We start from the raw sequence: 12759 nt of genomic DNA on the forward strand, positions 1-12759 counted from the left end.
ACATCTGTATTTCTTAGAATATTTTCCAAATATTAATGAATATGCCGTTATTCTTGGTACAAACAGGAAGTGGGGAAAATAAAGTGACAAAGTGATAGTCCTCCAATCCATGAAAAAAAATGACATTTATTCATCTTTTTAGTATTGGCTCCAGGATTAGAAATGAGGTATTAAAAAGAGAAGTGGATTTTCTTTGTTAAAAGAGAGCTAAAGAAAAATGAGATTCCTACTTGTAAGCTCTTACTGAAGTGGGTTTTTCTTTTAAAAAAAAAAAAAGTCAAAACCACAACTAAGTAAGTTATCCTACTACTTTTTGTCCTGTTCCTAGTGTGATTGTCCATCTCGTTCTCCAGATAAGAATCCAGCAATTTCTCTCAACCTCAACTAAGCTGAGAGTTCCATAGCTCAGGCCATTTCAACGAGCCAAGATTGGCTCTTAAAAGATATTGTGCCCAGGTCTGAGTGGTGGGTCCTTGAACACTGGTGACTCCTCATGACCGAGTGTCACAAGGCTGGCCTCGATTTTTGAAGACAATAAATAGGAAACCCTCTCTGTCCTATCTCCGAACATCCCCAAACTAGCCAACTGTTTCTAAAAGTACAGCTGTCTTACTTCTCATTCTCTCTGGAAGAAGGGGCATGAAAAAGGGAACAAGTGGAAGACGGGGTTTTTGCCCAACCTCCCTGAGACTCAGTTTCTTTATTCTAAAATGGGGATCTTAATCTCTATGTGCTACCTTCTATCACATCACACAAAGATGGGAAAAGGTGTTTTATTTGAAAGCACTGTTGGTTAACTGTGAATAATCGTGGGCAAACCTAGAGTATTATTAATTGCGAAATAGTTTTGAAGAAGTGGCACGGGAAAAAAAAAAGAAGGAAATGTAAGGAGAGAGTGTTTTATCTGGGACCTGTGAAAAGAGAGACAGAAAGAGAGAGGCAGAGACAGAAACAGAGAGACTGATTTACCCTCAGGACTTCCTTGAAAGTTTTCATGGTGACCGATGCTCAGAGTTTATAACTGTGCATATAAAACATAAAACAGAAATCGAAAATTGCCAAGTATTTCGGTGAGTGAGGTTTTCCTTTTTTGTTTATCCAAATGTTCGGGCCAGTGACACAAGCAGATGGGGGAGGAGGTGAGAACACACTCTTAACATTCATTGCAAAAAAAAAAAAAAATACTGAAACAAACATCTTCAGCACAAATATTAAACTGCCTTTTCTCTACCGATTGGTAAAAAAATATATTATATTCTGATTTTTTTTTTTTTTCTTTTTAAATTATATGGTCATCCATCCCAGCCGAAGTCCTGGCCGGTCATCTGGTAGAACTTCAAGTTGAACGGCCGATAGAATTCGCGCAGCCTGCGCACCACCTCGCGGTCGATCGCGGGGTGGGTCCTGCCCTTGGTCTTGCCCAGGCAGTGGGGCTTGCTGCTGCCCTCGGCCTTCTTGAGGCAGGGGAAGCCCTTGGTCTTGTTGAAGTAGAAGTGCTTGTCGGTGATGATCCTCTTGAGGCCCAGGAAGTCCTGCACGCGGCCCAGCTCGCCGGCCGGGTCGCTGATGAGCCGCTCCCCGCTCACGAAGAGCATCTGGCCGATGGGGAAGTGATGCAGCCAGTGCTCCAGGTGCTTGGCGTAGATGCCGATCTGGATGGCGCTCCACGACGTGTCGATGAGGCCCGTCGTGCGGTTCTTGAACGTCAAGCTCTCGAAGGTGGGGATGTCGGGCCGCTTGGACAGCGTCTGCGTGTAGTCCGAGATGGCTCGGGTCACCGGGTCCCGCACCACCACGATGAGCTTGGTGTCCTTGGACATGGCCGAGATGCGCGCGGGCGCTTCGCGGGTGACGAAGTAACTGGGCGTCTTCTCCATGGTGATCTGCCCCTCCAGGGTCCTCGGCATCAGGTCCCTGAGGAAAGCAAAAGGGCTTGTTAGAGCCTGAAAAGGGAGCGACTTTCCCTGATTGTACAGGGAGAGCTCATTGCCAAGGAGGGGGGCGTCCTCTAGACTCTGGATAGGGGAGGGTGCTTGAACTGCTGGTGCCCACCCTCCCACTTCCTAGATGGAGAAGTTGTACAAGCTTCTCGGGTCCCTAGTGTATTTATTTATTTTTATTTTTTAGGATTTTATTTATTTATTTGAGAGAGAGAGATAGCGAGAGAGGGCACCAGCCGAGAAGAGAGGGAGAAGCAGACTCCCCACTGAGCAGGGAGCCCGATGTAAGGCTGGATCCCAGGACCCCGGGATCATGACCTGAGCCCAAGGCAGACGCTCAACCAACTGAGCACCCAATCCTCGTGCATTTATTTATTTACGATTTATTTACTTATTTATTTGACGGAGAGAGACACAGCGAGAGAGGGAACACAAGCAGGGGGAGTGAGAGAGGGAGAAGCAGGCTTCCCGCTGAGCAGGGAGCCCGATGCGGGGCTCGATCCCAGGACCCTGGGATCATGACCTGAGCCGAAGGTAGATTCCTAGCCCACTGAGCCACCCAAGCGCCCTTCCTTCCTTGCGTATTTAATAGGAAATAGTAATATCCACCTCATACGGTTGTTGCGACAGTTAAGCAAGTTAAGAGAATATCCTTCAATACTTCAGGAAAGTGCGGGGCACAGAGTAAGTGCTATGTCATTTTTTATCTATTTTTACCAGTAACCCACAATGCTGTCAGAAAATCACCTTCATCAAATCCTTTAGGTAAATTAGACTATCGTAATAAACATGATCATACTACTAGGAAATGGTATTAAAATACCCCGAGCCCATTCTGCAGTTTTCTTACAAACAAAGCAATTCTATTTAACATAATGTCACTGCCTGGTACACAACGTTACTTCTCTAAATTTAGAGTTTCTGAATTTTCCTGTAACAAACAAGACTTATTAAACAATCCATCTTTTATTGAATAACTTGAAACGCCGTCACTACAACAGTCTACAGACTGTGGTTCGTCTAGACATGGGCTCAACTGTTGTTATCATCGTATTTTTCCCACAACAAAGTGAATTCTAGCTCTTTGCTGTTCAAAACGTTCTTGATTCTCTCTGCTTATTTTTCCTGATGAAGGTTAGGATCACTTTGCCCTGTCAAAAGAAAAATATGCCACTGGAGTCTTGATGGAGCAGATGTTCCCACTAGGTCAAGCGAACAGTACCCTACTGAGAACTGGGGAGTCTCAGGGCCAGTCAAAAAGGATGAGCAGGAGAGATAAAACCTATTTATTCTTCCAATTTAAAGGTACTACCATTACACCCACTATTTGATATTATGGCACTGTCTTTTTAATCCCAAGTTTTGTAAGAAATAGCTATGGCTCCAATCAATAGTAGAATAAATGTAGCTGGGGATTTATTTCAATAACTACACCAAATTTATCCTCTGATCCATTGTGAGAGGAAATCAAACTTCTAAATGTTCTGATAGTGGATTGACTTTTATTCCTGGAATACAAGCTGTTTCCGTTGGACTCTGATGGATTGTTCTTCTAATATCGTCCTGGATTTGGTTCACCATTATTTTGTTCTGGATTTTTCATTCATATTCGTTAATAGGATGTTCCTATAGTTTTTCTTGTGATCAATAGCTTAATCGATTGCTAGAATATGAATTAATCCACCAATAAAACGAGTTGAGAGAGGTTTCACATTTTTCTCTATCCTAGAGAAGTTAAGTAGCAAATTAATTTTTTTTAATTTTTATTTATTTATTTATTTATTTAAAGATTTTATTTATTTATTTGACAGAGAGAGACACAGCGAGAGAGGGAACACAAGCAGGGGGAGTGGGAGAGGGAGAAGCAGGGAGCCCGATGTGGGGCTCGATCCCAGGACCCTGGGATCATGACCTGAGCCGAAGGCAGACGCTTAACGACTGAGCCACCCAGGCGCCCCGCAAATTAAAAGATTTTTTACATTTACTTACTTGAGAGAGAGAGAGAGCATGCGAGTGGGGGGGGGGTGCAGAGAGAGAGAGAGAAGCAAACTCCCCGCTGAGTACAGAGCCTGACAGGAGGCTCAATCTCACAACTCTGAGATCACGACCTGAGCCGAAATCAAGTCAGACGCTTAACAGACTGAGTCACCCAGGCGCCCGGCAAAATAATTTTCTGTTCCTTAAATTTGGTAGGCATTACCTACAAAGCCATCTTACACTGATGCTTTTGAGGGTAAGGATAGGAAAGAAACAAGATTTTTCAAACATATCTTTTCAGTTTCTTTCATGGTAATTGGTTTCTTGTAAATACCTTGCCTTGATTTTGGCAATTGATATGTTTCTATAAGTCACCCAGTTGAGCAGTAGGTTACATGCTCAGTCTGAACTGTAATTTTATAGTCCCCAGGGATTTCCCGTTTTCTGCCTTTCTTTCTGTTTTCTAGATTCTGTTATCTGTTTAAATACACTTATTTGCATTTTAGATTCTTAATGCTCCCTTTATTCTTTATTTCTATTTATGCTCTGCTATTCTTCTAATTCATTTAACAGGATGCTTCATAGATTTTCAATCCTTTTTCACAAGTAATAAAAGCATTTTGAGGCTATTATTTCCCCCTTTACCTACAAACTTCGTCAAATTTCACGTTTTGATACGTTCTGTTGTCATTTTCATAAATACTTATTTAGGCAATTGCATTTTGTACTTTTTATGTCCTTTTTGGCCCAGGTGTAATCTAGGATTGCTTTTATTTTTAATTCTGATGGTTGATTTACTGCATCTTTACCATAATTTGGTTATGAGTTTCTAGTTTGCCTTTGTGGTAAAATACTGTACTTCGTGTTATGTGAACTTGCCTTTGTTGATTTCCTATAATTTCGTCCCGCCTATACCGTTTGCTAACTTTATATTAAGAAAAATTTCAAACACACCCCCAAGTAGAGAGAATTACAATGTACATCTCTGTACCTTACATCCGACTTCAAAAAAACAACTGGTGGCCAATTTCATTTCATTCATAACCCCCTCCATTTCTACTCTCTCCTCCACAAATGAATTACTTTAAAGTGTGTCTCAGACATCACATCAACTGGTTCGTAAACATTCTGGTTCCCCAACAGGTGTTCGCGAGCATGTGGAGAAGGGGGAACCTTCTTGCACCACTGGTGGGAAAGCAAACTGATGCAGCCACTCTGGAAAACGGTATGGAGGTTCCTCAAAAGGTTAAAAATAGAACTACCCTAAGACCCAGCAATTGCACTACTTGGTATTTACCCAAAGGATACAAAAACGCTAATTTTCAAAGTGATACATGCACACCAATGCTTACAGCAGCAGAATCTATAATAGCCAAATGATGGAAGCAGCCCAAGTGTCCACTGATTGCTGAATGGATAAATATGTGATATATACACGTAATGGAGTATTATTCAGCCATCAAAAAGAATGATATCTTGCCATTTGCAGTGATGTGGATGGAGCTAGAGAGGATTATGCTAAGCGAAATGAGTCAGAGAAAGACAAACACCATAGGATTTCACCCATATGTGCAATTTAAGAAACAAATGAGCAAAGGAAAAAAAGAGAGAGAGAGACAAACCGAGAAACAGACTCTTACATATAGAGAACAAATTGATGGTCACCAGAGGGGTGGGCGGGGGGGGGGGGCGGGGATGGATGAAACAGGTGATGGGGATTAAGGAGTTCACTTGTTGTGATGAGCACCAGCTAATGTATGGAAGTGTTGAATCACTCTAGTGCACACCTGAAGCTAATATTACACTGTATGTTACCTAACTGGAATTTATATAAGAACTTTTAAAAGACCCATTCTGCTTCCCACTGTCATTATTTTTGGCAAAACTTCCTCAACATCTGTAGCAATAAGCCATTGACCCTGAGCTAGTTCAGGGATGCCGGGATTCTCAGATCTTTGCCGTCTTTGATATTTTAGTCTGGTTATGTTTAGTTTTTTCCTTGGGGAAGGACATGATAATTAGATATCTGATTTCTCTTGCTTTTTTGTTGTTGTTTTAAGAAAGCTGCAATTCTTTTTGCAAAAGAACCCTTACTGTCACCCACCCCCACTCCCGAAATATGCCTTAAGCTCTGGGGAAGACTAAGCAGCAACCAAAATTCAGTGTTGCCGCAAGGCAGACACAGATTGCTGTCACTACCCACGTTAACACTGGTGTCACCGCGGGACATGAATTCACGGCCTCGTCACTGTGCATCTCCCCACAGAGAACTGAGAAATGGGCGAGGCCAACCCACTCTGGAAGCTTAGGTTACACGTTTATAAGATGAGCCAGGAGATCCACCCAGACATTGTTGGAATGATTCAGTGAAGGAAATTTGATCAACTGTGTGAAAAACGTTGGGGATAGCAAAAGCAAACATTAAGTATCAGCAAAGTGGTAAGAAAGAATATTTGGTGATTAAAAAAGGAAAAGGAAAAAAAGGCCACATTCTTGCCTCCTCTCCTGACTTTTAACTGCTTGACCTCCTTTTTTGGCCAGTAAGATAGAGAGAATATACTTCGCTCAGAAGCTACTGGTTGGGGATCTCAATCTCCCTCTCTCTCCTGTCTCAGGGGAACACCCAGATCTCCAGCAGCCCTTTCCACCCAGATTCTGACTGGAGGTTGTGCTGCACGAGAGGAAATCCCACTAACGTCTCTGAAAAAAGAAACCATATTTTACATTCTCTCAATAGAATAAGGGAAAGAGGTATCCAAAGAGGAAACAGCTAAAATGGGATTTCAGAAAAAAAAAGCATTAATGACTGTCATCTCTAGGATGAGGAAAACGGGACTGGTTTGGCATGGTTTGGGGGGACGGTGGGGGTGGGGAGTCCCAGCGAACTGGAAGCCACCTGCAAGCCACCTTTCTTCAAAAAGGAAGAAGTGATAGTCTAAATAAGTCCTTAACGAAGCTTACATTGTAAAAGGACTCACAACAGGATCCTTTAAATAGTCATCTCCTTTTTAATTTCTTTATTCATTTTCTTACTGCAATTTGAATTTCAATGTTTAAAGTAGAGCTCATCTATCACATAAAAGGAAATGCAGGTGTAATTTGGAATACCGTATTTCAAAGTGTTGAGGAGAACTTGCAAACCTGAGTGAGACATATGCTGTGACTCTACTCTGTGTTAGGACTTGGGCCAAATGGGCAGAGAAAAAGCCATCCCAGTACCATGAAAGCTTGGAAGAGATACCAGACAGGCTAAGGACTTGGGCCCAAATGGGCAGAGAAAAAGCCATCCCAGTACCATGAAAGCTCAGAAGAGATACCAGACAGACTAAGGGAGAAGAAAGGTGTGTATAGTAAGACACGTCAAGTTTCCCTAAAGATGGAACAAGTTGGGGTGGGGAGTGAGAAACTCGATTGGATGATGGGAGAGGTAGGTTTAAGAGGCCTTAATTTCCAGGCTAACCGGGTAAGGCTATCCCAACTTCACCTCTAAATAGTGATGAGGATCTGGAGACATTAATAGTAGGTATGGGGATGGATGGGGAAATGGGTAGAAACCAGAATAAGGAAAAATTAGGATAGCTTTTTTTTTTTTTTCCCCGAGGAAGTCAAAGAATGGTTAAGAAGAGATCTCACAAGCAAATTAAGGATTATTACAAAGTGGGTTGCACACATGTGCTCTTTCTCCCCAAAGAACACAACAGCCAAAAAGTAGAAGCAACCCAAGTGTCCATCAGGAGATGAATGGATAAAGAAAATATACTCCATATACACAATGGAATAGTATTCGGCCTTAAAAAGGAAGGGAATTCTGGCACCTGTTCCAACATGGAGGAAGCCTGAGGACATTCTGCTCTGAGAAATTAGCCCATCACAGAAGGACAAACATTATGTGATTCCATTTATATGAGGCCCAGACAGAAAGTAGAGTTGTGGTTGCCAGGCGCTGGGGGAGGGGGAAGGAGTTGGTTAATGGTACGGAGTTTTAGTTTCGTGAGATGAAGAGTTCTGGAAAAAGACTGCTCCACAATGTGAATGCACTCAGCAACTCTGAACTGTACACTTAACAATGGTTAAGATGGTAAACATAAACATTATGTCTATTTTATCGTATTATCATTTCTTTAAAAAAAAAACAAACAACTCCCCAAGAAGACAAGGTCTTCAATTGCATCAATAGAATTTAATTAAACAAAAGAGCCTTTTTGGTTTTGCAGATAATTAAACATTTAGCACAAGGTACTGAAAGAGGTTTGTGCTATGGTTTTGCTTTCCTCTTGCTAGACCAAAGGGGACTATAATAATTTATGCGATATTGTGGAGCTGTCTGATTAGGAAATGTTTTTTGGCCTGCATCTGCCCACTGCTGGCTGGGTAACCATGAGCTAGTCATTCAACCTCTCCAATCTCAGCTTACTCACCTCACCCAAAAAATCAAGCCAAGGGGCTGGGGAATCTGGACCGTAAGCCGTGTTGACATGACCATTAGGGCAGGGAACATACCAAGAACTGTTCTTAAGAAGGTATTTCCAGCTGCCAAGAGAAACCCACCTAGTCCAGATCACAAGGGTCCAGAGGAGGACAGAGCTCCTCTGACATGTTCCTGGGACATCCATGCACCTGTCCATTAGAGACCCTATATGTATGACATTCAGGCAGAACAGTGCCTGGTTTGCAGGCCACGAACTGGCAAAGCCGTTATTTGCCTGTTACGGTGGGAGAAAGGGGAGCTCAGTTTTTAAGGGGAATCAATTTCTTCCCATGCCACGTGGCACAGTTATTCCCAGAAGGGATCTGTTTGGTAACACGTCCATGTGACCCGGGATAGTGTGCCTCCTAGATGTCCTGGGGATTTCATTTTGGATCCCATGTCACACTGGGATGAATCACTATGGGCCTACACTTATTCGAATAGCTCTCTAGTGGTCTATGGTATAGGATATGGCCAAGTATGAACCATGAGACACCTGCTAAATAGTTCATTTTTACTTAAGCCCTAAGTCACCTGAGTAGTTCATGGTAAGAGTACTAAGGTGACCCAGAAGGCCTTCCCACTGCCACACTGCGGATAGGACAGATCTGCCTCCATGAGAGCACCTCACTGATAGTCTTAGAGGCAAAACCACCACTGTCTGCATCACCATCACCTGCATGGTCAGGGACACTACCAAGAGGCAGCCCTCGATGACACTCAACAATACAAATTCATTGCACATTCAAAAAAGGACAAAAAAGAACCCACCTCATGTGTTTCACCTTTCGTATTCCTTTGGGTCATGTGCTCTGAACTCCCTCTGCCCTCATATTGTCTTCCTGCTCCCCCACCCTCCCACAGGAACTGCTACTGACCCTCTCCAGAGGTACTTCTTCCTTAAAAAATTCCCCTCCCTCATTGTATTTTTAGTAAATGGTGTTTGGTCAATTGGTTATTCACATGGAAAAATAAATCTTGGTATCTCGCCATGTAGAAAAATCAACTCCAGATGGTACATATAAATATGAATGATAAAATAGTAAAACTTTTGGAAGGAAACCTAGGAGAGCATCTTAATGATTGAGGGGGGCAAATATTTCTTAAGTTTCTTAAAGGAAGAGCCACAAAGAAAAGAATGATGAACCGGACTATATTAAACGTAAGAACTTCTGTTCATCAAATGATACCAATAAGAGAGTAAAAAGGCAAACATCAGAATGATAGAAAATATTTAAAACACATATACCTGACAAAAGATTTATATCCATCATACATAAAGAGCTCCTGCAAATCGATGAGTTAAAAAAGCTAGCCATCATGAAAGAAAAATGGGCAAATGTCTTGAACAGGCAGTGCTTACAAAAAACAGTATCCAAATAGTCAATAAATGTATGAAAAGGTACGGCACTTTATTAGTCATCAAGGAAATGCAAATTAAAACACAAGAGCAAACACCCAACTGAATGGCTAGAATAAAAACCACATAGAATTCCGAGTGTGGGCGAGGATGTGAAACAACTGATTCTTTGTTGGTCTGGGTATAAATTGGCATAATGTCTTTCAAAAACTATTTGGAACTATCTACCAAAGCTGCACATATGTATACATGTGGCCCAGCAATTTTGCTCCCAGGACTCTATGCAATAGAAATCATACATATGTTCATCAAAAGACATGGTCATGAACATTCATAGTTAATCATAACAGCCCCAAAGGCAAGCTCCCTAAACATCCATCAAAAATAGAAAGATATGGGCACTTGGGTGGCTCAGTTGGTTGGGTGACTGCCTTTGGCTCAGGTCATGATCCTGGAGTCCCCAGTTCAAGTCCTGAGTTGGGGGTCCCTGCTTCTCCCTCTGACCCTCTCCCCTCTCATTCTCTCTCTCTCATTCCCTCTATCTCAAATAAATAAATAAATCTTTAAAAATAGATTTATATACGTATATGTATGTATATGTATATATGTGTGTATATATTTTTTGATGATATAAACAGTACATACACATACGTATATGTATATATAAATAAGATACACATAAAATACTATACAGAATTGGCATGAGTGACTCAACACTTGTGAATGAATCCCATAAACACAATGTTGAAAACACAGCCAGTCACAAAAATGTACGTACTACATGATTTCTCTCATCCTAAGTTCGAAAACGGGCAAAACCCACCTACGGTGTTAGATGTCGGGGACAGTGGTTACCCTTGGGGGAATGAGTGACCAGAAGAGGGCACAGGTGTTTCTGGAGAGGTGGGAATATCCCAATCTGTAATGTGGGATTTGTGTCCTTTTCTGAATTTGGTTATATACTTCAATAAAAAGTTTCCAAGACTTATAAAAAAAAAATGGTCCAATTCCCCGTAATTCTCCCAAGAAAAACACACATTTCAAAATAGTGCATTTGCTAAACCAACTACATCTCCAACTCAAAGAAATTTAGATCATAAAGGAAAAGAAGCTGACCTCCCATACATAGGAATCAGTGGTCCTCTCAATGACCCTTTCCCCTTTGCCCAAGTTATCAGAACAGGAGCCACACCTGGGCCACTGATTCTCACGGTGCTATATGCACAGTGGTGTTCACGGCATCATAGTGGATGTATCTCTAGAGTGTGGGCAGGGGTACAGAGATATCTGAAGACTGCATTATGTTTGCAAACCATTTTAGCAATTGCTTCCTCCTTTAATCTTTACACGGCCCATGAGAGAGAAGATAGGCATCGCGCTCCCCAATTTTTCTGATGAACAGGCTGAGATTCAGAGAGGCTAAGCAGCATGCACTAGTTCCCGCAGTCAGTATACGGAAGGTGACAATGGGCACCCTGGTGCCTGGTGCAAGGTCATTTCCATCGCAATGGACGAGAGAAAGTCAGCAGACGAAAGGGATAGGATGAGAATACAGCAAAGGTGGTTCAATAGACGGAAAACTTGAGAATGTGAGAAAGCTGTCCAGAGGATGGCTGTGAAGACCCCAGCAGAGCCAAACTCTGACCTGAATACAGAGGAAGGAATCTGTCATCAGGGGAGCTGTATGAAGTTAACCGAGAAGATGATTTTAAGATTAAGGATAAAGGAAACCCCACACCAGAGCACCAGCTGGAATGGATGAAGAAAAGAACTCAGGTGGTTAGGAGCGGTGGGAGCTCTTCCAACAGGATCCAAGCTTGAGGAGTTAGAGACCTGGATTCGGGGCGGGGGGCGGAGGGCTGATGTGGGAGAGGGAAGGGTGTTCTGATGACGCTGGACAGCTGAATTATGATGGGAACAAAGCAGTTTTCAAAGAAGATCCCCAAGTTTTACACATAGAAAATGACAGGAATTTTACTAAAACAAACAAACGACCCCCGTCAAAAACAGTTATTTTGAAGAAAGAAGTAGACTCCCCTTTCTCTAAAAGAGAAAAAAATAAGTGTTTCTCCAGGTAGAGTTGAGGCTAATTTTTATTTTTATTTATTTTTTTAAAACATTTTATTTATGTATTTGGCAGAGAGCTTGCATAAGCACGGAAGCAGAAGAGGGAGAGGGAGAGAGAGAATCAGGGAGCCTGACACCGGGCTCAAATCCAGGACCCCGGGATCATGACCTGAGCCAAAGACAGACGCTTAACCGATGGAGCCACCCAGGTGCCCTTAGGCTAATTTTTAAAAGTTAGGATTTCTGCCTAAGAATTCTGATGAGGGCAAAACATTATTGATTTTATTATAAAATACGACACCGAAGGATCACCTGTGTTTCCACGAAGACAACACTGTTTTATAGGAAACTCAAAACTGGGAATAGGAATGTGGATCCATCTTGATTTTGCTGTTCCTAAACTGTGTGATCTTGAGCAAATCACTTTCATTCTCGGGGCCTTGGCTTCTTCATAAGCAAAACAGTAAGACTATTGTCCTCCACGTCTCTAGGACCTTCCCACCTCCAAGACTCCATGTATGGGGCAAGACTTAAGTTCATTATTAACATGTCAGGCTTACAACTGCACAGCCTCACAACTGCTCTGTTCTGAAGTATGACCCCACTAATCACATCAAAAGATTTGTATAAATCAGGGACACCTGGGTGGCTCAGTCAGTTAAGCATCTGCCCTCAGCTCAGGTCATGATCTCGGGGTCCTGGGATCGAGGCCCGTATCGGGCTCCATGCTCAGTGGTGAGTCTGCTTCTCCCTCTCCCTTCTGTGATCTCTCTCGCTCTCTCTCAAACAAAGAAATAAAATCTTAAAAAAAAAAACACAAAGATTTGTATAAATCGTTAGGCAGGCCAATGTGCATCAACAGAATTCATTTCAAAATCAATGAAGTCTGAAAGAATAAGGTTAGTCCAAAGGAAGGCTCCCTTGCTCTTCCCCTAGCGCTTGGAGGC

The 12759-nt window shown here is 42.3% G+C and overlaps 1 protein-coding gene across 1 annotated transcript in view; it reads right to left on the minus strand.

Annotated features, from left to right (window-relative positions):
* Positions 1-1292: 1292 nt before the first annotated feature.
* The window catches only part of HS3ST3A1 (heparan sulfate-glucosamine 3-sulfotransferase 3A1), a 98958-nt gene continuing 87491 nt past the window's right edge, over positions 1293-12759 (minus strand). Inside the window, exon 2 of the mRNA XM_034989632.1 lies at positions 1293-1914. Within this exon, the coding sequence (XP_034845523.1) occupies positions 1293-1914 (622 nt within the window). The remainder of the gene's footprint in view (positions 1915-12759) is intronic.

Source organism: Mirounga leonina, unplaced genomic scaffold, assembly GCF_011800145.1.
Source record: "Mirounga leonina isolate KUSES-001 unplaced genomic scaffold, KU_Mleo_1.0 Mir_488, whole genome shotgun sequence".
Classification (NCBI taxonomy): domain Eukaryota; kingdom Metazoa; phylum Chordata; class Mammalia; order Carnivora; family Phocidae; genus Mirounga; species Mirounga leonina.